Source organism: Rattus norvegicus, chromosome 1 (genome assembly GCF_021556685.1).
Source record: "Rattus norvegicus strain SHRSP/BbbUtx chromosome 1, alternate assembly SHRSP_T2T, whole genome shotgun sequence".
Lineage (NCBI taxonomy): Eukaryota > Metazoa > Chordata > Mammalia > Rodentia > Muridae > Rattus > Rattus norvegicus.
The window spans coordinates 259,340,001-259,367,424 of NC_141534.1; the positions used below are offsets into that span (position 1 = coordinate 259,340,001).

Here is a 27,424-nt window from a genome sequence, read left to right on the forward strand (position 1 = left end):
TTTTTATTAGAAATAAATGTTGTAAACTAATTTTAAAAACAAATCTGAAACAGTCAATCTGAACTGGGCATCCTGGTGTCCAGGCCGCATGGCCACACACTGTCCTGACACCTCTGTAAGAGTTGGGTGTGGTGATGTGCTCCTTTGCCTCAGGCAAGCAGATCTCTTAACTAACCTGGTCCTGAGCGAGATCCAGGGCAGCCAGAGCTCCACACAGAAACCCTGTCTTAAAAAGGATAGGCTTAAGGAAAGTCAAATGGGCAGAGATGTTCTCTGGGCCAGAGGTATGGGACTGTATTGCTTATTCAAAGGGAAGTGCTTGGGAGGAGAAGTGTTTCAAAATTTCGGTTTTATTTCTGAATTTGTTTTGTTATTTGAAGTAAGTTTTCCCACCGTAACACTGGCTACCTTCCATTTCCTGAGCGCTGAAGTTATAAGCATACACCAGCATGCGAGGCAACCTCAGACTTTTTTTTTTTTTTTTTTTTTTCTTTTCTTTTTTCCGGAGCTGGGGACCGAACCCAGGGCCTTGCGCTTGCTAGGCAAGCGCTCTACCACTGAGCTAAATCCCCAACCCCCAACCTCAGACTCTTTAAGATTTATTTATTTTATGTATGTGAATACTGTCACTGTCTCAGACACACCAGAAAAGGCCATCAGATCTCATTACAGATGGCTGTGAGCCACCATGTGGTTGCTGGGATTTGAACTCTGGACCTCTGGAAGAGCAGTCAGTGCTCTTAGCCACTGAGCCATCTCTCCAGACCAACCTCAGACTCTTGAACTTTGGAATATTTACACAGACATTACTGGTTGAGTATTCCTAATTCAAAAGGTCTGAAACCTGAAATGCCTAGAGCGTGACACTCCTGAAGTCTCATGTACCAGTGACCTCAGAAGCGTGGGTTTGAGCTTTTTTGTGTTCAGTCTGCATTTGATCATTATCCCAAGCAATTTTGTTGCTGATTTTTTTTTTTTTTTTTGAGATAGTTTCTCACAGTGTAGTCCAAGCTGGCCCAGAAATCAAGTGGCCCTAAACTCTCTGGTTGTCTTACGTCAGCCTCCCAGATGCTGCCATTACACTGTCAACATATGCTCGCTCTCTGTCATGGTGGAAGCCTCCTACCTTACCGTCCGAGTAAAGCTCAGGCACAGCAGACTCTAAATAGTGTGGGGTTGTGAGGCACACAGAGCAGAGCACTCTGTTCATGGAGAGCAATCAGTAAAGTCTCCTGCCTCAGTGGGGGAAGAAATAGTGCAGGACTGTGGCAGGATCCATCTGCAGGCCACTGGTGGTCTCTGAGCAGCACATCAGATTCACCATAATAACCCCCAAAGTTCTAGGATGGAACCTAGGAATTTAAATTCAGAACAAACTGAAACCAGCCATGCTAGCATACCCCTGTAATCCCAGCTCTTGGCTGGCTGAGGCAGGAATCTGGTGAGCTCTAGACCACTGTGGATTACCTAGCAAAACCTTGTCTGAAAGAAAAAGACCAATGCAAGGGGCTTCTGGGGACGCTGGGCCCTGAATGTTCAGGAAGGACATCCATGTCTGGTAGAAAGCTAGTTGTTTACAACCCAGTCTCCTGGGCATCGGGGAGCTTCTTCATACTCTACCATGTGGATCCATGAATAGGTCACCATGCTGTGTGGGAAGACTAAATGTGACTTCTCCCTTTTCCAGCTGAGAAAAAACAGCAGACACCAGGGAATTGTACAGCATCTGGAAGAGTCCTTCGCTGTGGCCTCCTTGGTAGAGACTGGCCACCTTGTGGCTTTCTCTCTGATCTCTCACCTCAACGATACCTTCCACTTTGACTCTGAGAAGCTACGTGTGGGGCAGGGTGTCTGCCTCACCCTCAAGACCACAGAACCAGGAGTGACTGGTCTGATTTTGGCTGTGGAAGGACCAGCTTCTAAGAGAATCAGGATGCCAGCTCAGAGGGATTCAGAGACAGTTGATGACAAAGGGGAGGAAGAGGAGGAGGAAGAGGAGGAGGACTTGACTGTGAGGTCTAAGAAGAGTCATAGCCTGGCTATTGGGGACAAAGTCACCGGGACCATTAAGTCTGTGAAAGCCACACATGCTGTTGTGACCCTAGATGATGGCTTCATTGGTTGTATCCATGTATCCCGCATTCTAGATGATGTCCCAGAGGGCGTCTCTCCTACGACCACACTGAAAGCTGGGAAGAAAGTCACTGCGAGAGTGATCGGTGGGCGAGATGTGAAGACATCTAAGTATGAGGTTTGGGGAGATTGGGCTGGCTTTGAGGGTACTGTGGCAATTACAGGAGGAATGGGAACATAGGCAGGGATTGCATGTAAATAATATTTTCTCTTAGTTAACTAAAAGGCAACCAGTCAGAATCCATTAGCCTATTATTTTTTTTTTTTTAAATATCATGTAGCAATGAAAGGGTGGATTTAAACTTAGACCTGGCTAACTGCCGAGTCATTTCTGTAATTTGTAAAGTGAGAATAATGGTGTAGTCTACCTTGGAAGGCCATTGGGGAAACTGACAAAGTGAACGTGTATGCTACCTGCGTAGTAGGTTGCTCCCTGTGCTCCTATTTAGTATGTCCAAGTAGGCACATCTTCTGTTTTTATTGCGTGTGTGTGTGCACATGCACACATGCACTCGCAGGCACACACATGCTTTCACCCATGCATGGCAGTTAGAAGACAGCTTTTCTCTCCTGCCACCTTGTGTGGACTGAGGACGGATCTTAGGTGGGCCTGCGTACAAGCTGTCTTAATGGCACCTTAATCTAACTCTTGTCGTGTTATATTGGATTTCTTACCAAAACAAAAGAGAGAGTTCAAAATCCAGCCTCTGGATAGCATATTTAAGTCAGGTCTTTTCGGTGCCTGATATGGTAGTCCTTAAAGACCTCATCCCTGAGGTGAGCCTAATACAGTGGTGTGAGGTGGGTGGTCATCAGTTTGGGTGATGGTGGGACAGAAAGAGGTTGTTATCTGGGATCATCATGTTAACACTAAGAAGTGATTTGATTTCTTTCTCTCTAGGTTTCTTCCAATAAGTCACCCCAGATTTGTTCTGACCATCCTGGAGCTGAGTGTTCGGCCAAGGTGAGGAAAAACCTAGCAGTGGTCTCATGGAAAGAGCACTGGTCTTTGGAACTAATATCCCCGAGTTCTTCTTGAGCTGACTAATGTTAGGGCTTCTTTGTCTCTGTGTCCGAGTCTCCTTATTTCTCTACCCATACACACCAAGTCTGTGTCTCCATGGAATCGCTAATCTGCCTTTTCTCCTGGGAAGACTTCAGTCTCAGGTCTTACTACTGGTCCAGCTTAGCATCTCACCTCATGGAAAGATGACACTGTGCTTGTTTTTTTTTTTTTTTTTTTTTTGGTTCTTTTTTTCGGAGCTGGGGACTGAACCCAGGGCCTTGCGCTTCCTAGGTAAGCGCTCTACCACTGAGCTAAATCCCCAGCCCCACTGTGCTTGTTTTTAAAGAATGGAGAGATTCTTAACTACATGCTTTTGTCTGGACTGAGAGTAGCAACCACATGAGCCTCAAGTTCTTGACTACTTTTTTTCTTTTTAATCCTCTTAAGGCTTAGATCGAGGTGTGAGAGTCAAAGTGGGCGTAGAGCAATGGTTCTCAGCCTCTGGGTCATGACACCTTTGTGGGGGTCCAACAACCCTTTCACAGCGGTCATCTAAGACCGTTAGGAAGTAGAAATGAAGATAATTTTATGATTCCACAGCATGAGGAATTGTATTAAAGGGTCACAGGATTAAGAAGGTTGAAAAATCACTGGCATAGAGGCTCAAACCTGAAATCCTAGCACTCGAGAGGCTGAGGCAGGAGGATTGCCACAAATTGAAGGCCAGGCTAGGCTGTAGAATAGAATGTCAACACTGTTTGCAGGGATGCTAGTGTCTAACAAAAAGAACCTTTCTGGCTCAACCCAGTTTTCTAGAACTCAGTAATTCTTGAAGTAAGCAGGTAGTCAAGAATACGTATCCTTTCAGCATGTGCAACTTCAGTGCTTGGTGACAGAAAGCTGACTTGGAACTGTAGGCCATCTCATGAGTTCTGCAGAGTAACACTGTCGTGTAAGAGACTCTGGCCCCTACGGTGTTGTCGCCTGTTCACGTATTGTAGCCATTTTGACCCTGCTCCTTTCTGTGTCTTCCACAAAAGACTCTAACCTTTTGGGGTTGATGGGTGTCATCATCAGTGAACCATGCTGAGGACACGTGACTATAAAAGAATGCCACTCGGGGTTGGGGATTTAGCTCAGTGGTAGAGCGCTTGCCTAGCAAGTGCAAGGCCTTGGGTTCGGTCCCCAGCTCCGAAGGAAAAAAAAAAAAATGAATGCCATGCAGGGTCAGCCTAAGGTCTGGCAAGTTGTCAGTCTTATACTAAGGGATGTCATGGAAAGACTTTGGAATAACTTCCAGGTAGTGTCTGGTCAGCAGCCTGAGGGATCAGAGTTTCTGGGAAGGCTTGTGTCTGCCGTGGGCCCTATTTCTGGCATTCACTAGCATTGAATTCCATTTGCTGGCCATGTTTTTGAAACTTAATATTCAGCACATTAATTTTAGATTATTAAGATATTTGGTACAGGGGCTGGGGATTTAGCTCAGTGGTAGAGAGCTTACCTAGGAAGCGCAAGGCCCTGGGTTCGGTCCCCAGCTCCGAAAAAAAAGAACCAAAAAAAAAAAAAAAAAAAAAGATATTTGGTACATAGACCACATACTTTTTTTTTTACTGTGTTTTCCTTAGTTTTACAGGTTTTTTTTAAAAATAATTACGTTGTCTACAGTCTGTGAAAAATGAAAGGACTTTGACTGTATCAGTGGTTCTAGTGCAGTGTCTTTCCCTTTGCACCGTGATGTCATATATCTTAGTTAGCAACATTTTCTTCCCTCTTTTCCCCCTTCAGTATTTTGAGATAGGGTTTCACTGTGTAGCCTTAGCTGTCTGGAACTCTGTAGACCAGGCTGGCCCAGAACTCAGATATCTGCCTGCCTCTGCCTCTCAAATGCTGAGACTCAAGGTGTTGTGCCTGCCACTGCCTGGCTTGATGTATTTTTCTGTTTCCTTTAGTTTAAGATTGGCTTTTGTTAATGTACTCTCTGCTTCTGCCTCTGTGAGCTTTCTGTGTGTGGTAGCACTGGGCTAAATAAAGTGTGTTGCTTTTAAAAAGATGCTCCGAATGGATGGTTGTTGCACAGTGGCAGACTTACCTAGGGCATGCAAGAGCCCAGCACTGCTGAAAAGAAGTTCTGAGGAGAGAGATACCTGCATTAGTTAAATGATGGTAATTTAATCCTGTGAAAGCACCAGACTGCACCCATTCTGGATGGGTTACACTTGGCTGGTTTCTGATCTCCGTAAAAAGTGCAGAAAGCTTCTTACAGCATCACAGCAAACAACGCTGAGCTCACTCCCCTGTGCACACGCGTGTCCATTGTGTGGAATTACTGAGTCAGAATAGTTTCTGCATTCACTAGCACAGACAGTCATATTTTACACTTTAACAGCACCACTATAACGTGTGTGAATGAGTCTTCTTGTCTTGTTTTAGAAACCATCTGAGTGGGTAGTTGGGCTAGCAAGTCGTCCTCTTTTCTTATAATTTCTCTTACTCAGTCATTTGTGGATTGACAACTTTCAGATCACGTGTTCTTGCTTATTGATAATGGCAGCTTAGCAGAGGCCAGAGGCCTGGCTCTGAGTCAGGCTCTGACTTCAGCTCCTGGCTCAGCCGCAGGCCGTCAAGTTACTGTCTTTGCTTAATTTACACATGAAGCTGTGGTCAAGTTCAGCCACATGTTTGTAAGAGCATTTCTGCAAACTAAAGCAATAGCTAAGGTACTATGGGAAAAATGAAAATAATTCTTTGTTTGCTTGTTCTTTGTTTTTTTGTTTGTTTGGGTTTTTTTGGTTGTCTTTGTGACAAGGTTTCTCTGTGCCCTGGCTGTCCTAGAATTTGTTCTATCAACCAGACTGGCCTTGAACTCCCATAGATCCACCTGCCTCTGCCTCTTGAGTCCTGGGATTTATTTACTGTGTTTATGAAAGATTCATGAATTAGTTTGCCCCTAGTTTACATATAGATTAATGACTCAGAAAAGAGATGAGCAGTCCCAGATTGATTATTGTAAAGATTCTCCTTTAACGAGAGAGATTGTCCGTGCGAGTCCCTCACCCCCACTTGAGGAGGCCTTTCAAGTTAGAATCCACTCAGCAGTTGGCTTACTCTTTTTTGATTTTTTTTCAAACAGTGAGTTGAAGGGTGACTACAGGGCTCTTAATACTCACTCTGTGAGCCCCATGGAGAAGATTAGGCAGTACCAGGCTGGCCAGACTGTGACTTGCTTCTTAAAGAAGGTGAGTAGTTGACTCTCCCCATCACAGGGTTGACTTTCCTTCAGAGCAAAGTGGGCAAAACTGGAGTCAGAGACTGTGCACTGGGCATTTGGAGTCTGTCCTTCACTGCCATGTAGGGCTATGGGTGATAATACCCAGCCTCTGCCCTGAAAAACCTGTCTCTAGGTGGGATAGGAGTAAAGGTATAGTGGCAGGGAGCAGACATACCACCACTAGTGTCCCTTCCATGCCTGTCCTGGCCCTCGTCACAGACTCTAACGAGCTGTCTTTCCAACCTTTGAAGATACATGTGTTCATCTGGAAGTTTCAACTGAGTCAAAACACCAAAGATGTAATGGAGTGAGACAGGCCTGAGTAGTTGAGTCAGTGGGTGTGATGTTAGTCTGGGGGTCTCTGCTTTTATGGGTGGAGAAACTCAAGCACCATTACAGACACTGGATGGCCAACTGCCGCTGTCCAGTAGAAGACATGGTGGAGCAGCGCCAGACTGATGCTGTCCAGAACCCAGTGGACATGTTGTTCCAGGATATGGTCCTCAGCATAGAGCTGCTGCAGCCGACTATTCCATGAGCAAGTGTGTCCTTGGCTGAGCAGGATGAGCCGTCTCAGAGACTGACTCACCTTTGACATCAAGTCTGATTGGTGCGACCACTCTGAGGTTTCCCTCTGACGTGCGAGCTGTGAGCTGGACAGTGGGTGCTGAGGTAGCCAGCTTCATAGCCCTCTCCAGAGGGAAGGCCAGTCTTCCCACTGTTTGGGTTTTTTGGTTAGTTTTATTTTGTCTTGCTTTGGTTTTTCTTTTTGTTTTTTTGTTTTTGAGACAGGGTTCTATACTTTGGCTGGTCTAGAACTCACTATCTAGACCAGGCTGGCCTTGAATTCAGAGATCCCCCTGCTTGTGCCCCCAAGTGAAGTATTACAAGTATCTAACTACGTACCCGGCATGAAGTCATTGCCAGAGTCTCTTCCATAATCATCCTTCTGGCGTCTCACTGATGTCTGACCCCTCTAACATCATTCCTGGGGCATTCATAACCCCAGAGGACTGAACACAGCATATAAGGTTGTTCATGATCGGTTTGCATATTTCATATCCCAGTTACCATGGCAGCCATCTTTGTTTTTCCTGTCTGTATCATGCTGGCTCCTATGCCTGGTTTGTTCATTTTCCTTCTGCCTAGTATTCTTTTAAGGGTCAGCATCTAGGGGCTGAAGAAATGGCTCAGCAGTTAAAAGCACCATCTGCTCATCTAGAGGTCCTGAGTTCAGTTCCCAGCAACCACATGGTGGCTCACAACCATCTGTAATGGGATCTGATGCCCTCTTCTGGCCTGCTAGTGTACGTGCAGATAGAGCACTCATATACATTAAATAAGTAAATAAATCTTTTAAACATAGTCGGCATCTCTCATCTCATGTGTTTGTTGGTAGCAGGATATTCCTGTGGCATGTAGCACTTCCTGCATGCTGCGTGCAGCTCTGGTTATTTGTGTGCAGTGATTGAAGCCCATGAGATGTGAAGGTGGGCGGGGCCACAGGATGGATCCCTGCCCTTGGGGAAATGAGGTTCCTAAGAGAGTACATTTTAGTGCTGGGCCGGCCAAGGCTGTTCTTCCATCTGCCCTGTTCCCGTTCCCCCACAGTACAATGTGATGAAGAAGTGGCTTGAAGTGGACATTGAACCAGACATCCGAGGGAGAATTCCCTTGTTGCTCACTTCGCTCAGCTTCAAGGTCAGGTCTGGAGAGAAGATTCAAGAGTTTGCATGGGTTATATGGGTACCTGAATAAATATGGGGCTTGGTGGTTTGGAGGGTGGGGACTTAAATGTTATATTTTTGGATAAATGACAGACTTTATGGGAACATTAGAACTTTTATTTTTAAATCCTTTCAGGTTCTGAAACACCCAGACAAGAAGTTCCAGATTGGGCAGGCCATCAAGGCCACTGTTGTCGGCCCAGACATTCCCAGGGCTTTCTTATGTCTGTCACTCATAGGTGTGGAAAGAAGTGGTACCTGGGTGGAGAGGGCCTGGGGTGGGAGGCTTCAGTTACTGAGGTTAGAGACCTTCAGTGTCAGAAAGCCAGAAGAGAGCGTTCCAGGAGAGGGTTGGTTTGTTTGGTTTTGGTGTTCTTTTGGGCTTTGTTCTCCAGCTTGTATGACTCCACCGATCTCTCATGTCTCCTTTTCCTAACCTTGGTTTTCTCAGGTTCTTTAGAAGGGATTACCTGTCTTCTGGCTATGGGGTGCATGGCTTCAAGCTATGATGAGCCTACTCAAGTTGGGGTGGCCTCCACCTCTGCTGGGTTGGCAGGCTAGTAGGCCACACTGCCAGCTGCTTTCTTGTCTCCTCTTCCCACCAGGTCCTTACAAACTTGAGGAAGGTGACGTGGCCATGGGCCGAGTGCTAAAGGTGTTGCCCAACAAGGGACTGACTGTCTCCTTCCCCTTTGGGAGGATAGGGAAAGTCAGTGTGTTTCATTTGAGTGACTCCTACTCCGAGGAGCCCCTGACAGACTTCTGCCCCCAGAAGATTGTCCGGTGAGCCATGGTTCTTCTTTTGCCTAAGTATGAAATTGGTGGGATTTTCTTTAACTGATATGTGATGTGTATGCGTGTTATTTTTAGTCCTCCCCTGCCCTGAAATATTTAACAGGTTTACATACTTAAAATTGCTACCAAGTTGAACTGCCAAAGCCTTTTCACTGGAACGCCCTACATTTATTAACCTCACACACAGATGAAAATGGGAAAGCTGCCAGCTAGGTATCTTTTGACATAAATAAATATCACAAATTCTGTGTGGATAGTGTTCAAGGTGACCTTTTGTAAAAAGCCAGTCAGATAGGCCTCACTTGCTTCCCCTGAATAAAGAAATGGAGTGGATTCAGTTGCAACGAATTGCAAGTAGCTTCTCCATTGTCTCTGTGATGATGCACTTCCTTCACTCTGCCGATAGAGGGCGCGCTCTTGCAAGCATCTTTAGTGGCTAGCTTCTGCTGTGTGAATTTGCCAGCAGTCGGCTTTACAGGAACCATGACACCACAGAGTCTTCTGTACTTAGCCGTCTTCTCCTTGAACTGGAGCCCAAGAGCTAGAAGTGGCACTAATTAGAGAACAGCTAGGGCACAGCTTCATCTGAGAACATGACTGGTTTAAATGTTTGTTAGCATACAAAATAATGGATGTCATGGACTATGGCGTTTTCACACATCAGAGCATTGTGCCTTGCTGATGTCATCCCTCCATTACCTTCTCTATCTCTCCTCCTTGGCTGCTGAGACACCCGCCTGTAGTCTCCCTTCTGCTCCCATGTTGCAGGGTCAGTTAGATCTAGATTCTGCATATAATAAATGTGTGCCCCTGTCCATGTGCACATGCACATACGTGGAGGAAGTGTGACCCTGTCTTTCTGAGTCTGGTTTATCATGATGAACCCCAGTTTCACCCATTTCCTATAAATGATGCAATGTTATTCCTTATAATTAAGATTATACTCTTTGTGTACATGACATTTTCTTTATCCATTCACCTGTTGATAAGCATCCAAAGTTAAAACCAGTTTTGTGGCCTTTTGTTTTTGTGTTGCTTTTTACTGGAAAGAAAACCTCAAATATGAGTGAGTTCTTCTCCTGCCTGCTTTGGCCATGTATGTATGCTTTGACCTCTAGTCTTTCCAGACTTGCACACATATGTGGGTGTAGTTCTACTTCATTTAGCAATAGAACTTCCCTGTACATACTATTTGAAACTTGCTTTTTTCTCAAAACAGTTTATCATGAATTTCTCTTTCGTGCTAATATCTTGTTCTTTCACCTTATTTTTAGTATTTATTTGTATTATACCACTTTTATCAACCTTATTTAATCAGTTCTCATTGACAGACAGTAATGTTGAAATGCCTGTCTTTTGTACATGATTATAGTACAACTTTGAAATACATTTATAGAAGGAAATTTAATGGACCAGTTGATGTTAAATATTTTGCAAAACTGTCCTTTACTACATCCCTATGCTTCCTTGTTAGGATTGTAAGACTGGGTTTTTTTGTTTGTATGAGGGCGTGTGTGTGTGTGTGTGTGTGTGTGTGTGTGTGTATGCGTGAGTACCATGTGGATGCTTGGTACCCACAGTGGCCACGAAAGGACATTGGATTCCCTGGAACTGGAGGTCCACCGTGTGAATACTAGGAATCAAACCCAAATTCTCTGAAAAAAAAAAAAATAGCCAATAATCTTAGCTGCTGAGCCTTTTCTCCAACCCAGACTGGATATTCTTAATTTTTATTTTAGTCATAGAATAGGCAAAAATTATCTTTCATTTTGACTTACATATTTTTTAGTTAGACTTTTAAAAATATTTATTTTATATGTATCTGTCAATGCACCATGTGCATACAGTTACCTGTGGAGGCCAGAAGAGGACATTGGGTTTGGAACTGGAGCTGTTCAGTTGCTCCATAGGTGCTGGGTCCCCTGCAAGAACAGAGAGTACTCTTCCCGCTGAGCCGCCTCCAGCCTGTTAATGTGCACTTCTAACTCTCTCTCCATGTTCTTTCCTGTGCTCTTGTTTTCCAAGCCAATTGCTTTCATTTATTCAAAACATTTATGTTTTTAATTAAAGAATCTGTACATGTTTTTTGCAAAAGGATATCAACCTTGGGGGCGCAGACTTTATAAACCGTTCAGGCACCCACAAACAAACCTGGGTCGGAATTATCTGTGGTTGGTTGTTTGGTTGGTTTTGTACTAAGACACAGGGTCTTATGGGCTGGCCTTAGACTTGTGGTCCTCCTTAGGGGATCTAAGAGTTCCAGGTTCTAGGAGCAAGACTTATACCACAAGCCCCATTCTTAGTTCTAAGGCCATTTCTGTAGCCTGAGAAAAGTGGCCCTGAAGAGCCAGGTTCGAGGTGTGTATCCTACTTCCAGCCGAGACAAAGCAGAATGCACACCTCCGGGAACAGACTCGGGAACAGTCACGGCCCAACCCCATCTCATGTCCCAGCTCCTGACGTCCGTCTAAGTTGTCAAGTATTTATCCAAACCAAACAGCACAAAGATACCCAGAGCCCGGCGTCAGACAAATCTCAGTGAATCCTAGAGACACACTGGTCATCCCTGGCTTGCCTCTTGAAGCTTACAAAACGAGGGTGTGGTGTGGCTTTTAGCAACATAGTCATTTTAATACTTTTATGACAGCCAGACCTGTGGGTAGCATGCAATTAAAATCCCCTCCTCCTGTCAGACGTGGGCAGGAATCATTTGCTCAGGTAGTGCCTGAAACCTACTCCAGCATCAAGGGCTCTGGTGCTTGTGAGAAGCACATCCCTGCTGTGGGAATGTTTTGCATTGACTTGAGGTCCCTGGTCCTTCCCCTCTAACCGTCTGTTTCTACTTAGTGATGAAGGACTATGCATTAGTTTACCTGAGCTACTTTGGAAACTACTGAGAGTCAGTCTTGCTTTCCCTCTTCCAAGTCTCTCGCTGCTCTGTCTGGCTCCTCTCCACCCACTCAGTTGTCCCTGGGTCATATTTTCTGTGGTTTTTCTGTCTCTATGGAGATTAGGGTTAAGAATTACTGTGGGGATGTTGTCGTCTCATAAGTACAGCTCTCTCCCAACTCCTGAAGACTACGACCCAATAAACTCATAAGGTGAAGTTAACAGCAGCTGAGAATGTGCTGAGTGCCTCTAACCTAGCAAGCCCTTCAGGAGCACAGTGCTGGGTAGAGTACCATTCTGTCACCTCGTGGCCACGCGGCTGACTGGAGCTCAGCTTGCCCATATCGTGAGAGTGCTTACTGCACATCACCTACCTGAGTGAAGAGTAGGATTACTAAAGACTTATCTTACTTAAAACTTTATGCATGTGAGTGTCCAGAAATACTGATGGTCGAATGCGTCCTCCTTTGCCTGTTCCAGATGTTATATCCTGTCAACAGCACACCGTATGCTGGCCCTGTCACTGCGATCATCCAGGTGAGTGTTGGTGTTGGGATGAAAAAGGAGAAGAAACAACTCAGAAGACTTAGGCTGTAGGGCGTTTGCCTGATAGAACTCTTGAGGTTTCTCTCTTCTCTGCCCATCTGTACACTGAGCCTATTTTTATTTAAGTATGTGTGATGGGTTGGGGGTTGGGAGGATGGGAGTGGGGTTTGGGGAGGGGAGGAATGAGTTCCTAGAAGATCCAGGCTTTTGTTTGAAGGGAATGGTTTGCTTACCTAAATGTGGTATTCAAGGTAACAAGATGGTACTGGTGAGGGCAGGTGTCTAGTTCTGGGGTTCATGATCAGGGCTGAGTGTGGAATAGAGGGGGTTGCCCATCATTCCACTGGGTAAGGTCAGGGTTTAAATGTGACCTCTCTCTGGCTTGTTTCTGCATAACCAGCTGCCAGACACGGAGCCCTGGCCCAGCAGGCTGGACTCTAGATTACAGTCTTCTAGGTGCAGAGACAAAGTCTTACGCAGTAGGTTACTGCGGGGTTCTGGGGGAGAGCAGCAGTGGCAGCGGCATGCGTATGTAAGCCTTGTATCCCTTTAGGACAAACAAAGAGACAAAAAGTAAAATAGAAGACCCAGAAGTGAACTCCATCGAGGACATCCAGGCAGGGCAGCTCCTTCGGGGCTATGTGAAGTCCATCCTGCCGAGTAGTGTGGTCATAGGGTGAGTAATGGAGCCAGGCACAGGCTTTGGGGCTCCAGAGAGTCAGGTGCTCCCTGAGCTGCCTCTTGGCCCTGGGCTTCCTGCCTCCTCCCCAGTCAACTTTGATAAGAGTAGAGGAGAGCATATGTATTGCCAGTCGGTAAAATTCTGAGTTTTAAATACTTATGTTTATGTTTTAAGTGTTTTGCATGCATGTGTATATGTGTACCATGTATGCTCCTGGTGCTCTGGTGTGTGCAGAGGTCAAAAGAGGGCACCAGGTCACGTGGAATTGGAGATCCACATGGCTGTGAGCCATCATATGGGTGCTGAGAGCCAAATCTGGGTTCTGAAGAGCAACAAGTGCTCTTAAACATGAGCCATCACTCCAGCCCCAGAGCTTTAAAGGCTTTTTTTTTGTTGTTGTTTGTTTTTTTAAGTTTCGAATTATTTCTTTTTTGATGTTTTGGAAAAAGAATGATATTTTCAGTTTTAAATTCTGTATGTCTTCTGACTTTAGTGTTTGATCATGATTCTTTGTTGTATTGTTCATTTATCCGTCTGTTATCTATTTTGAAGGCAGGGTCTTGCTATGTAGCTCTGACTGTCCTGTAACTTACTAAATATATCAGGCTGGCCTCGAACTCAGTGTTTCACTTGTCCATGACCTGACTGTGTTGATTAACGGTGTGTACTGCCTTGCCTGTCTTCTTGAGTCTTTTTTTTTTTTTTTTTTTGGTTCTTTTTTTCGGAGCTGGGGACTGAACCCAGGGCCTTGTGCTTCCTAGGTAAGCGCTCTACCACTGAGCTAAATCCCCAGCCCCCTGAGTCTTAATGCATCACATCATGTTCCTAAGCCCCGGCACTCCCATTCCCTCTCTCCCAGCACCTGTCCTCTCTGTCTGTTTAGCTGTTTGGATGTTGTGGTGCTATAGAGTGCGGAGGATAACTAGGGAGCAAAGCTTTAGTCCCAGCATCCTGCAGGCAGAAGCAGAGGGTCTCTGAGTCCCAGGCCAGCCAGGGTTAGAGAGCTCACTGATGGGCTCTTGCCTAGCTTGCCTGGGTTGGATTTTCAGTACTTCAAATCAAACCCGAATTCATTCCTTCAGTATATATGACGGTTTGTTCCAGAGCCAGCCTTACCCTCCTGGGTGCCGTCACCCAGTGTCTCATGTGTCCTGTCAAAGTCTGAGGCCTGGGACACTGGGTATGGCTGGTTGTGTTGTGTATATACTACAGGGCTCTTGTCTGTCTCTTTTCAGCCTTGGACCTTCAGTTATGGGTCTGGTCAAGCACTCACATGTCTCTCAGTGTGTCTCACGTGAGAAAGAGCTTTACGACAAATGCCTCCCCGAGGGAAAGCTGGTCACTGCCAGGGTCCTATGGTAGGTGTCTTCTCCTCCCCTCTCTGTCCCTTTCTTTGGTGTGAATCAGACCCCCCTTCTATGAGAGCCCTGCCCTGGGAAGAGGTTTTGAGGTAAACTCAGAACATACAGGCATGGGGTAATGATGCATCTAGTGTTCTGATGAGTGAAAAAAACCTCCGATTGAAGCCTCTGACCTCAATTCCAGCCTTAGTCCAGGAGTAAACATGGCTTCTGTGGTTGTCAAGCAAGCACATCCATCCTAGATGCTCCCTGGCTTTTTCCACTGAGCAGGTGAAATGTGTAAACTGTGTCTGAGAATACTGAGCATCCAAGACAGGCGGGCCCTGACTGACAAGGAAAGAGGGTCTAAGTGCTGACCAGGCAAGGTCTGCACGCCTGTGGTGCCCAGTCACCTCTGCCCTTACTTTCTGTCTCTGTTCTCCTCCCGCATCAGTGTGAACCCCAAGAAGAACCTGATAGAGCTGTCGCTCCTTCCCAGCGACACTGGGAAGCCGGATGTGTTCTCTGCTTCCCCAGAACCACCTCTTCCTAAACAAGAGGGGAGAGAAGGTGGGACTGAGAAGGGCCTGAAAGGAGAATCGAAGAGGAGTCAGAGAAGGAGAGAGAAGAACCAGAAGATGCGAGAAGAGTCTGGGCTGTACAGCCAGGAGAAGAAAGAACCCCGGAAGTCACAGAGGGGTGGGCAGAGCAAGCGGGAGCGCCAGGAGTCTGAGAGCGAGCAGGTGAGTCCCTTTCTCCCACGCCTCTCCTCACCTGTAACAAGTGTTTGAGAAGTGAGCTGCGGCCGCCACCGCCCAGACTTCTCTGAGTAGACACCATGAGGGTGAGGAGAAACTTCCCATCCTACATACCCACCATTTCAGGAACTAGTGAACAAGAGGCCAAAGAAGTCTGGGGCACCAGAAGATGACGACAGTGGTGTGGAAGTGTACTACCGGGAAGGAGAGGATGAGGTGGAGGAGCCAAAGGTGCCTCCCGGGGTAAGGCTCACCACTGAGTGGAGCGAAGGTTCGGGAAGGAGCTCCTTGTCTTCCCAGCCCCGTCCTTGTTTTTCTATATAACAGTGGGTGATGAAGAGGTTACCTCAGCCAGTCCACCTCCCTGAGGTGGGCCTGTTAGCACAATGGCATGTTTACCAAGAACTGAGTGAAAGAGGTGCGCAGATAAGAGAGGGCACAGCCTGATGAGCCCATGCTCCTCACAAGTGGGAGCCGTGGAGAGGACTCTGTGGAAGTCTCAGCCGTGGGGCAGGGTTTGCCAACCCCTGCCACCCTTAGTGTTTCTATTCCAGACTTCCGTGTGTGTGTGTGTCTAAGTGACTTAGAGTATTTTCTTTTTTTTTTTTTTTTTTTTTTTTTCGGAGCTGGGGACCGAAACCAGGGCCTTGCGCTTGCTAGGCAAGTGCTCTACCACTGAGCTAAATCCCCAACCCCAGCTTAGAGTATTTTCAAGTCACTGCTGTACCCTCAGCAGACAGAGACCAAGGAGGCTGGCTTTTGGGGTGGCAGGAGGGGGGAAGGGGAGCAGGAAACAGCCTGGCCTGTGCTTCCTTCAATTTTCTGACCCTGTAGGGAAAACAGAGCAAACCCACAGAGGTGCCCCGGCTGCAGCTCTCTAAAGGCTTCATCTGGGACGTGGGGCTCGACTCTCTGACTCCAGCCCTGCCACTCCGAGGAGAGAGCTCAGACAGCGAGGAGGATGAGCAGCCACACCAAGCCAAGGTGCTGTATTTCCTGCAGAAACTTCTCATTCCCAACTCTGACGCCCTCTTCTGCGCAGGGGTCTGCCACGGCTTGTACCTCAGCTCCCTCTGCTTGCAGGAGCACATGACTCACTCTCCCTCCTTCCGTAACAGAAGAAGAAGGGCAAGAAGGAAAGGGAGCTGGAGAAGCAGAAGGCAGAGAAGGAGCTGTCACGCATTGAGGAGGCACTCATGGACCCCGGGCGACAGCCAGAATCCGCGGACGACTTTGACAGGCTGGTGCTGAGCTCCCCCAACAGCTCCATCCTTTGGCTGCAGTACATGGCTTTCCACCTCCAGGCCACCGAGATTGAGAAGGCCCGGGCTGTAGCTGAGAGGGCCCTGAAGACCATCTCGTTCAGGTCTGGCCTGAGGCCTTTCCACTTTGTTTTGCCTTACAGAGTTTGCCACCATGGTTGGTCAGGCCAGTAGCAGCCCATGGTCTTTCGGGCTCAGTCTTATTAAGTGTAGCCACCAAAACAGATCACTCATTAATATTTTATGGTCCTCTTCAATGAAATCGCTATGGCGACATGTAGTCTCTGTGTGCCAGCAAGATTCCCAGTAACACAAGCAGAGTGGGGAGAGCTCAGCATTACTCGGGGTTACTCTGAGCAGAGTAGCTCTCTGAAACCTAGTCTAGAGGCATGACTGTCTTTTGCTTTGCTGTCTTCTTGGGGGAGAGGATCAGACCCAAGATTCTGTTCCAGCCTGAACATTGGCCCAGCGAGTAATTGGCTGGCTTTATGCCCAGGAATGGAAGGAGAAATCGGGAGCCCTAGACTCGGCAGTAAGAGATAGGGGGAGCACAGGTTCCCCTTACAGTAAGCTGTCTACTTACGAGTAGACTTGGGGATGTAACTGTTGCCTAGGAGATAGTTCATGGCACCCAACGTTGAGTTCTACCCATTCCGCCTCCAGAGAGGAGCAGGAAAAGCTGAACGTGTGGGTGGCTCTGCTGAACCTAGAAAACATGTACGGCTCTCAGGAGTCGCTGGCCAAGGTCTTCGAGCGAGCTGTGCAGTACAATGAGCCTCTCAAGGTCTTCCTGCACCTGGCTGACATCTACACCAAGTCCGAGAAGTTCAAGGTAGGGTTACGTTCCGTGCCTAGATGCCTGGATGCTAGACTCCTGAGCAGGTCAGGGCCACAGTCTGTGAGAGCCCTACCTCCTGTGTCCCCAGACCACATATCAGCTCTTCCCTTTCCCTTCCCAACAGAGGTGAGAATACATGGAGGGATTACTAGGGAAGCTCCCAGGATTCTGTGTCCTACACTGTGCTCTCTTGAAGATCTTTCTGGTCTCCTCAGGCCCTACAACCAGTGAGCCAAGTCTACCTTCCAGGAGCATAGCCTGTCTGTTGTCCCTCTGAGTGCCACACACCTTAGCTTACTGTGTTTTTCCCACAGGAAGCTGGTGAGCTGTACAACCGGATGCTGAAACGATTCCGGCAGGAGAAGGCTGTCTGGATCAAATATGGTGCCTTTGTTTTGGGGAGGAGTCAGGCCGGGGCCAGTCACCGCGTGCTGCAGCGAGCCCTGGAGTGCCTGCCCACCAAGGAACGTGAGTGTTCTTCCCAGGTCCCGAACCACACACACTCAGGACTGCTACTGTAAGTGGCAGCTAGTGAAAGGTGGAGTCACTTCTGACTTAGAAAAGCTGAGGGTTGTGTTGTGGTGACTGTCTTGAACTGTCTGGGCTCTCACTTGTCCTTTCCCTGCAGATGTGGATGTGATTGTCAAGTTTGCCCAGCTAGAGTTCCAGCTCGGGGATGTGGAGCGGGCTAAAGCCATTTTTGAAAACACACTGACCACCTACCCAAAACGCACAGATGTCTGGTCAGTCTACATCGACATGACCATCAAGCACGGCAGCCAGAAAGAAGTCAGGTGAGGGGGACGACAGCCCAGGGCCGACTGCTGGAGTGTGGGGTAGGAAGGGGCTTTGGCCATGTCCATGATGTTTAGCCACTCCCTGGCAGCTCCCTGTTGTCTGACTTGACACTGAGAAACAGCTCCCTGGTCCACCTTCGGTCTGTACCCGGAACCAGGAGACTTGGGGTCCCACATGGCTCATTCTATGCCAGTCTCTCGTGGATGGAACCTTCACAGGCCTGCTCTCACTTTTGTCCCTCACAGTCCCTGCAGGCCCTGAGTTTAAGTTTGCTTCTGTCCTCATCTGTCCACCTTCCAGGAGTCTGCCCTCTCTTTCCTTAGGAGTTCATACTGATAAGAATAAGAAATGGGGTGCAGGGGCTGGAGAGATGGCTCAGCGGTTAAGAGCACTGATTGCTCTTCCAGAGGTCATGAGTTCAATTCCCAGCAACCACATGGTGGCTCACAACCATCTGTAATGAGATCTGGTGCCCTCTTCTGGCCTGCACATGTACATGCAGGTGGAATGCTGTATACGTGATAAATAAATCTTAAAAAAAAAAAAGAAATGGGGTGCAGGATATTAAAGGGACCCAGTAAAGGTCCCTAGTAAAGAGCAAGTTGGGGAGCGCTAGCCAGGTGGCATGTGGTAGGGGCCCTAAGGAAACAGCTACCCTGGTCTTCCTCACAGGGACATCTTTGAGCGGGTCATTCATCTGAGCCTGGCCCCCAAGAGGATGAAGTTCTTCTTCAAGCGCTACCTGGACTACGAGAAGCAGCATGGCACCGAAAAGGACGTGCAGGCTGTCAAGGCGAAGGCCTTGGAGTATGTGGAGGCCAAGAGCTCGGCGCTGGAGGACCAGTAGCCCAGGCTCCACCGGACGCTGGGAACAGCAGGCCGCCTAACCTGCAGCAGGCACCTGGACACTGGGAGCCGTTGCCGGGGACTGTTGGAATCGCTGCTTTTTCTGCAGCGTGCCTGTGGGCTGTGATGCTCATGGAAGGCACACGACTCACTGATGCCAACTTCCTCATCTTGTCAGAATAAAGAATTTTGAGGATTTTTTTGTAAACTCTCAAAAGATTGTTTTAAAATATTTTCTTACTGTGGTCCTGGCAGCCTGGAGCATGCTACATGGACCCAGCTAGCCTTGAACTCTGAAGGGATTAAAGGCACATATTATCACTTCTTGTTTTAAAGTGTGTGTTTGTGTGTGTGTGTGTGTGTGTGTGTGTGTGTGTGTGTGTGTGTGTGGTGTGTTTGTGTGTGGTGTGTGTGTGTGTGGTATGTATACACATGTACTTTTTTTTTTAATTTAGAGTGCTATAGATTGAGCCGAGGCCTTACATGTGCTATAAAGTGTTCTTCCACTGCTCTGCACCCTAGCCCTTGAGGTTCGATGCTCTCATTTCGCTCCTGAGGCTGCTCAGTGTTTAGGCAGCAGGCTCTTAAGCTTCTAGATTAAAAAAGCAAGCATTTCTCAAAGGCAATGCCAGTGGATTTCATGGTCAGGTTCCCACTTTGTCCCTTGGCAAGCTCTCAGCCCACTCTCGAGGTGGGTAGCTGGAAAGACCTCAGGCCATGTGGTCTTGGGGTCTAAGCATTGTCTTAGCCCAGCCTGTACTATGTGCCCTGTTTTGGAGGCTGGGAGACTAAGACCAGAGGACAGAGGAAGAATCCAGGAGAAAAAAGGGAAACCAAAGCTACTAAGGAAAGCTGAAAGCATTGGTTAAACAGCCCGGTCTCACCCGACTCCCCTCAACTCTGGCACAACCCAGCTTTCTGGGATGCTGGCACAGAGCCTTTTAGTTGTTGGGGTTTTGTTTTGTTTGTTTTTGTTTTTTGTTTGTTGGTTTGAGTCTAAAAGAAATTAAAAGCTTTCTTTGACAGAGTCTAAAATGTTCTCTTTTCTGTGGGAAATGGCTGGGTGGGATGCCAGGAAGCAGGACAGAAAAGGAAGAGCATGAGGTTTTAGAGTGTGGAGGTAGTCGATGCAGGGCAGATAGGGAAGAGGAGCTGAAGCCTGCTGTGTGCAGACAGATGTTTTCAACTGAGCTGACCCCTGCAAAAGGCCAGGCTGCCTCTCCTCGGGCTAAATCACTCAGGCAGACTGTCAAGAGACTGCCCTTGGGCAGGATGTGTCACCTTTGTGGTCCCCTTTAGTGCCATCTCCTCTTACCTTGGGCGTATGCCTTGTCAATTGCACAAACACCAGTCTAGGCCTTAAAAGTAAGAAAAGCTTTATCAAAAAGTTTAAATATATAAAATCAAGCCAGAGGTATACAATTGAGGCAGCTTCCTAGCAGTACACCGAGGAGCTAGGTGTCCTGACTCGATTACACACAAATTAACAGCACAGTACTATACAAGGACGAGTAGCCCTAGTGGGTTGCCACCAGGCCTCACCGGCTGATGTTTCCCAACTCTGAGGCCCACCAAAGATCACTCCTGTCATACTAAGGGCCAGCTCTAGGAAAGTCCCAGAACTGTGAACAGAGTGTGCTAGTGGCCACAGGAGAGATGATTTTGGTAGGCCAGTCCCCGCTCCCACCCCACCATGTGGTCCACGGGATCTTTACAAACCATTAGTTGTTTTTGTCTATGCCCAAGACACCGTAGTTAACGGGAAAGTCACCTGATGCAAAAGTGAGCATGCCACGAGGGGTTGGTTTGAGACTCAATAGTTCCACTTACAGAGGGCATAGAAGTAGGCTCTTAGACAGTGAGCAGGGCCATCTCTACATTGTCAGGGGCTGTGCCATTACCCGTCAGGCCCTGGGCCCACTTGTGTAAGCGACTATAGAGTGGGAGGCCCTGGTTCTCGCGGTACAAATAGACCCCGGTGATAGCGTTCCACTGTGGCCGTGGCTGTGTGCCTTCCACCGGGAACTTGGTGACCAGCTCTTCGTCATCCTTGTTGAGAGCCACGAAGCCAAAGAAACGGCGCACGTTGTTGGCGGCCAGCACCCTCGAATGCACCTCTGCCGTGCGCTGGAACAGCTGGTCCTCGTTGGTGCGGTACTGCGCCCAGTAGGCCTCCTGGCGGTAGCTGAGCGGTGAGCAGTAATGCTTGAAGCACTTGGTCAGGAACACCAGGATGGCCACCACGCCGATGAGCAGCCATCCAAAGAGCTGGTCAGAGAAAAGGCATGGCTCAGGGTGGGGGGGCCCTGAGAGCTGCCTGGACCGTGCCTACCCACGGGAACAGTAGAAAAAGAAACAGCTTCTGCTCTGTGGGCAAGCATGACTTCCTCTTTTCTATTCTTACCCTCTTTAGCCCACGCACTCTCCTGTGCTCAGACTTCTGCCTTTTTTCCTTCTTCAGCAGTGCAGGGGCAGTGTCACTGGACTCCAGTGAGCTCAGGAGCTAAGAGTGGAGCTCAGTGACACGGCTCGTGGTTAGCCTCGGAGGCCTCAACCCCACACGGCGTCACAACCTGTCTGTCTTCAGATCGCCTGTGTACTTGTTTCACATTGGGAGGATTTAAGTCTGTTGAGGGCAAGGGCCTTTGAGACCCTCTCTGCCTATTGCTTGAACCTAGAACTGGGTTAGTGATCAGTATTTCTGTATTTCCCATCTTCCATTGGATGCTGACTTCAGCCCCGTATCTCTGCTTTCCCTGGCCTCACTCTAAGAAAGGGTCTCTGGTAGCCCGGGTCGGTCTTAATTTAGCTGAGGATGGTCTTGAGTTTCTGAACCTCTAGTCTCCACCTCCTGAGTGCTGGGGTTCCAGTATGCACCACACCTAGTCTATGCGGCCCTAGGGATCAATACCGGATCTGATTTGTGCTATGCAAAGTCCACCGAGTTACATCTTAGCCTCATTTCTGCCTTTTACGTTGTTGCTGTTTAAAGAATTTAGATTTCGTGGTTTGGGGGTATTTATATGTGTTGGGGTTATGTACATGTATTGGGGAGACTGTATATACATTGGGGGTATTACATGGTGGGGGGCTTCCTGACGGGGCTGGGATTTGAACTTGAATCCTCTGTAAGAGCAATACTCTCAGTCTTAACTACTTCTTTTCATTGAGATGGTGGTCCAAACTGGCCTTTAGTGTACTATGCAGCTAAAAATGACCCTGAACTCCAGACACTCCTACCTTTACCTCCCTAATGCTAGATTACAGGCAAGATCCAGCACAGACAGACAGCTTAGGTCTGTTCTTTTTCTTCTTTCTCCCTTCCACCCTTCCTCTTTCTTCCTTCCCTCCTTTCTCCCTTCCTTTCTTTGTTAATGTATATGAGTGTTTTGCCTGCACGTATGTCTGTACACTTAGCGCTCACCTGGAACTGGAATTACAGATGGTTGTACTACTGTGTACAGCGCTTCTGTGTGAGGGCTGGGAATGGAACCCAGGAGTCCTCTCTGCAGACCCTAGCTTTAGGTGTCTTATGTTTTCAAGGAAAGAGCCCAGTCAGAGAATCTTGGGCTCCCTCCTGCCTCCCTCATCCTCTGATTCTCAATTCACATTCAGTTCAGATTGATGCTTCTAACTGTTCTTTTGACGGGATGCAAGGAAGACTGCAGCTAGGGGGAACAGCAGCAGCCTGCCCCTTCCCAGCCTGCCCCAGAGAGTAAAGCTGACTGGGTTACTGGGACAGGGATATATTCATCGCTGGAGTCAACCAGGCTACACTGTCAACTCAAAAACCCACAGCATGTGTTTGTGAGGTGGCCTGCAGGGGTCATACCCAGTCAAGCTAGGGTAAAGATAACCTCACTAGGTAGATTGGAAATGGTCCTGGGTACTATGGGATATGGGATGTTTCTCTGAGATTCTAGATGGTGTTCCCTTAATACTCAAAACCACCTCTGAGGGATGGAAATGGAACTTAGTGACAGAACATGCTTGACATTCATGTGCTCCAGGATTCAGCCCCCAGCACCCAAGGGCAGATCAGAGACACACTTGTGATGAGTTGACCTTTGCCCTCCCATAACTCTAAGCCACAGGCTAATCAGCTGATGCCTGACTCTGGTGCTTCCCTGGATAGGTGATCATTCTCACACTGGACCATCCTATTGAGTACCACCAACCCGTCAGCGGTCACTTTGGGAAGGATGGGAGAAGGCTGCCCTTGACACAGCTCCTTACCTGGGACTCATACTTGAGCCTGCGGCTGACCTCCTCTCGGAAGCCCGATAGGTTGGCAGGGCCCTCTCCGCAAGGGAACCTGGCTAAGATCTCTGTGGCATGGTCTGGGGGGAAACCTTCATCCCCAGCCGTGAGCGAGGAGGGGTCCACAAACTCACTGAGTGCACAGACGTAGGCCTCCCCTCGAAGCAGGGAGATAACAGACCAGGTGACTGGGGCCACGGCTGCACGGCCCAGGATAGAACTTAGGAGGAGGAAGGTGGGGGCAGCAGAACAGTTCTTGGCCCTCCGGTACTGGCACTCAGCAACTAGGTTCCAAGTGTGGTTGTTGAGGATGACTCCAATGAGGAAGAGTGCCAGCGCAGGCACACCAATGGCTGTCAGCCCATACAGGTAGTTCCGGGCAGGTGAGCAGGGACAGTGGAAGGCCACCACTGAGAACAGCTCCTGACTGCCCACCGTGCCCAGGGCCACCAGCCCGTTGAAAATCATGACATCCTTGCTCTTGAAGAAGAGAGACAGGAAGCGGAAGTTCTCTGCAATCAAGGCTGCCATGGTGACTGGAGGGCCAGGGATGGGATGCTTCGGAGGTGGCAGAAGAGGGCAGAACTGATGGCTTCTGGTGAGACTAGCCAGGAGCGTAGACGGGAGGGCATCCGAAGGCAGAGCATGATTACGCCATTTTATCTCAGGCAGTGTCGGAACTGGTGCTTTCTGTGAAACACAGATGAGTGATAAAAGTTTGCCTCCGAACACAGGCTGAGGCGGGCAGGGGGTGCTGGGGTCAAGCAGGCAGAGGAGGACGGAGCATGGGCCTCTACTGAAATGGTGATAGCTGTGGGTGCCTAAGTGCCTGCTGGGTACCAGAAGCTCTCAGTGGATGTTGCCCATCCTCACGAGTCTTTTTATGGTTTCCTTGGCATCCTTGTGCATCCCTCACCTCAAGCACAGTGAAGGATGTGGCTTCCTGAGGGTAAGCCCCTGGGCAGAGCCATACATAAATAAAGGAGAGACCTCAGATTCAAGACCAGGTCTGCCTGCTTTGAATACTTTAAATTCCTTTTGCCACTACCCTCCTCTCCCCAGGAGGATTAAGAATGACTGGTGGTGTTAGGCCACGTGGGATGGTTTCCCTCTGGGATTCCAGGTGGTACAGATAAGCTAAGGATTGTGGACAATTTGGAGGGTCTGCTGTGGGTATCAAAGCTTCAAGGGTCCCTGGGTTCGGTCCCCAGCTCCGGAAAAAAAAAAAAAGCTTCAAGGGCTGTCCCAGTAGACAAAGGCCTGGAGCTCTGGGGTCTCGGGGCGGGGGTGGGGGGTGGAGGGGAACCTGGGTGAGCGGCAAGTCTGACACAAGATGCCAACATCCTTGGGTGAACAAAACCATTTCATTCTGGGGACCTCAGGGTCTCAACACACTTCATGTCTTTCCTCCAGACTTCCGTACTCAGCTATGAAAAGGGCTAAGTCGTTGTGATCCTGACCTATTCCTGGGAATGTTAGGGGACAAAAATGATGTCATGTAGGTGGTTCAACCTCTGAAACTCTTACCCGGTCATCTCTACTGAGGTTCCTTCTCCTGATGCCAAAGACCAGGAAATCAAGGGGACAGGGTGTCTTGCCTGAGGCCAGACAAATCTGGAGGAGCCAGCTGAGATTTTTCTGGAATACTTGAGAATACTTAGAGAGTAGACAAAATGTGTGGGAGCTAAACCAGCTCCTTCTGTTCATGACCTCCAGCCCTTGCTCCCCTCATGGCTTCCCTATAGAGCAGCCTGCAGAATCTCTGCTCCAAGGAGCCCAGCTGCACCTGGCAGACACAGGCAGCCTCAGTGGGGCTCAGGCCCACTGTACCCATCGGCCCTCCCCTGAGTCGTGACCTCAGCAGAGATGGCTCAGTGCCAGAGGTGGCCATGGCCTCAGGCTCTTTGGAGGTTTAGCCCCAACTCCTTTCCCAGGCTCCACCCATACAGCCAGAGAGGCAGTCAGGGTGTGGCCCCATGTCCGCCCCCATCAGAGGAACGGGAGGGGGGTTGGGGGGGGCACACACCAAAAAAACAGCTCTCCAGCCAGAGGAAGCCTGAGAGTGGAGAGAGGTTAGGCTGTGGAGATAGGGAGGCTCTTCCTGCCTCTTTCTGTTGTATGTTCTCTTCCCTTTTCCCGTTGTTGCCTCTGCCAAGGATGCCATATGGCACAGACAGAGCTATGTGGGCTCTGGGAGGAGGGAGGAATGTCTGACTCCCCAGTTCAGAGCCCAGAGCTCCTGAATAATCCACAAGGAAAGGACTTTGTCCCGTTGCTGGCAATAAACAGTCTAAAAGACAACTCCGTCTTCTCCCTTCCTCCCTTCTTGACTGCGAGGCACCCACTGACTCCTTGGAGTGGTCCTGGGTGCCTAAACCCACCCAAAAGTGGGACACACGGTGTCTGGCAGCATAGGGAATGAGCAGAGGTGTGACCAGGCCATCTTCTGAGATTATCGTGCTGGGGGGCTCTTCCCAAGGACAGGAGACAGGCAGTTAGGGAGGGGAGTGGGAGCAACACTTCTATGTCCTTCCCGGGGTTCCTCCAGAGAGTTCCTGGAGGCTGCTGGCTCCTTTAACAGCTACATACCCCAGGGAGGGGCCCCTCCTTACCTAGGGCTGGTTGCAGGCACCCGTGGCCTTGGCTTCCTGATGGAGTGACAGCAGAGTAGGCTCCCGCAGACACTGGAAAGGCGCTCCTGACCCGCAAGGCAAAGTGGCCTCACGGGGTTCACGGGCCGGCTTTGCTTTTGTACCAGGGGCCAGGGCCCAGCGTTTGAAAGCAACAGAGCTTTGGGCCCAGTTACAAACAAACTTAATTCGAGGCGTCTACAGATGAAGTACAGGCGTCTGCAGACAAATTTAACTCCAGAAAAAGAGAGAACGAAACAGTGGCCTGGAACTTTCTAGCCAGAGAATGGAAAAACAGCCTCCTGGCGCCAGGCAGAGGAGGGAGGGCTGCTGAGGGCGGCGCGAGGCAGAAACAGAGGAAGTAGAGAAGCGGTCTCAGATGCTGTGTCCTGTCCCAGCCCGCCTCTGGGCCCGCTGTGGCTGGTCCTACTGGCCCTGCCTCGACTCTACCCCGAGCACCCCTTGGGGGCCCTCTGGGAAGGTCTAGACAGGAGCCAGGCAGGGCCCTCCAGGAGATCTTGCCTAGGCTTGCCCTCCAGGTCAGTTTAAAAAACATCCCCTGTACTTGACACCCACCTGGCAGAAGCCGCTGAAGGAGGCCCTAACAAGGAGTCCCCTGCAGTGTCAGGGGAGAGATAGGTGTTCAGGATTGAAGGTGATCCAGAACTCGAAAGGAAGACCCTGGTCTTCTCTGCTCCTTCTCTCCCTGAGCATCCTACCTTTGTACCTGTCATCCCCAGAAGAGGCTCTTCCCATAATAGTCCAGCTAACTCCCGGGTACTGCCCCCATCCTCTGTACAGCTGACGACTGGATCAAGGAATCTGGGTATCTGGCTGGCACTCCTAGGGCAGAGGCTGCTCACAGGTAGAAATTAAAGGGAAACAGGTTTCTTAAACTGCACTGCCTGTCTGTCCCTAGAGTGTCTCTGGGAGCTCACAAGCAAGTCATGAGTCAGGTCCACTGACAAAGAGAGTGCCAAGATGAACTCAGTGGCTCCCTTAGGAGAGATAGACCCCAGGGCCATCAGCTCTCCAGGGCTGGGACAGTGGAATTCACACTGAAGGACAGGCCACACCCTCGGTCTGGTTTGTGTAGCAGGGATAAATGGAGGGAAATCAGTATCCAGTGCTTTTTTCTGAAGCACGTTACAGATTGGGGGACTTGCCTTAGCTCCCACCTCTCTGATGTTAGAACCTAGGTCTCACCAAACATTCCCTTTCATTTGTTCCTCCAAGCACTTTCTGGCACCCTGCCCCCTGTGGACGCCCCCGCCCTGGCCGCTGACACCCTGGCACCAGGGTCCCGGCTGAGAGTGGAGGGAGGGTGGATGAGGAAGATAAAACTATGAAGGTCAAAGTGGGCTCCGAGATGGGCAGGCCGAGGACTGGAAAATGGGGCCAGGAGACAAGGAACTGTCTGCACCTCTATTTTCTTTTCTTGGACAAGAGAGCAGCCAGGTATTCCTATCCTGTCCCGTCCCTTGGTTGGGGTTAGTGCAGGGGAGAGCAAGCAGCCATGAGTTCAGAAAGGAGCGAACATCTTAGCCACACTGGCCCGAGTGTCCACTATGTTCTGTGTGCTTTTACGCATAGTAAACCTGTGAGGTAGATGACCTTCTCCCTATTACACAAAGGAGGAAACTGAG

At 49.0% G+C, this 27,424-nt stretch overlaps 2 protein-coding genes across 3 annotated transcripts in view; one reads left to right on the forward strand and one right to left on the reverse strand.

Moving 5' to 3' along the window:
- Window positions 1–19,923, forward strand: part of Pdcd11 (programmed cell death 11) — a 41,805-nt gene extending 21,882 nt beyond the window's left edge. The window contains exons 20-36 of one of the 2 annotated variants that reach the window (XR_015628441.1): window positions 1,688–2,251; window positions 3,035–3,097; window positions 6,270–6,375; window positions 8,019–8,108; window positions 8,271–8,373; window positions 8,740–8,917; window positions 12,299–12,355; window positions 12,918–13,040; window positions 14,282–14,404; window positions 14,841–15,129; window positions 15,271–15,387; window positions 15,979–16,128; window positions 16,263–16,510; window positions 17,070–17,238; window positions 17,559–17,712; window positions 17,873–18,038; window positions 18,715–19,209. Coding sequence is in view for 1 of the 2 variants with exons in the window: in NM_001107604.2 (NP_001101074.2) it covers window positions 1,688–2,244; window positions 3,035–3,097; window positions 6,270–6,375; window positions 8,019–8,108; window positions 8,271–8,373; window positions 8,740–8,917; window positions 12,299–12,355; window positions 12,918–13,040; window positions 14,282–14,404; window positions 14,841–15,129; window positions 15,271–15,387; window positions 15,979–16,128; window positions 16,263–16,510; window positions 17,070–17,238; window positions 17,559–17,712; window positions 17,873–18,038; window positions 18,715–18,889 (2,868 nt within the window). In the remaining variant the exon portion in view is untranslated. 2 annotated transcript variants of the gene reach the window in all.
- Window positions 19,924–20,247: 324 nt separating this feature from the next.
- Calhm2 (calcium homeostasis modulator family member 2) lies at window positions 20,248–25,970 on the reverse strand. Its single transcript, NM_001008306.1, is given in 3 exon segments — window positions 20,248–21,156; window positions 23,125–23,838; window positions 25,761–25,970. Coding segments are annotated over 2 exon segments (972 nt in total). The 5' UTR covers window positions 23,680–23,838; window positions 25,761–25,970; the 3' UTR covers window positions 20,248–20,739.
- Between the last annotated feature and the right edge of the window lie 1,454 nt (window positions 25,971–27,424).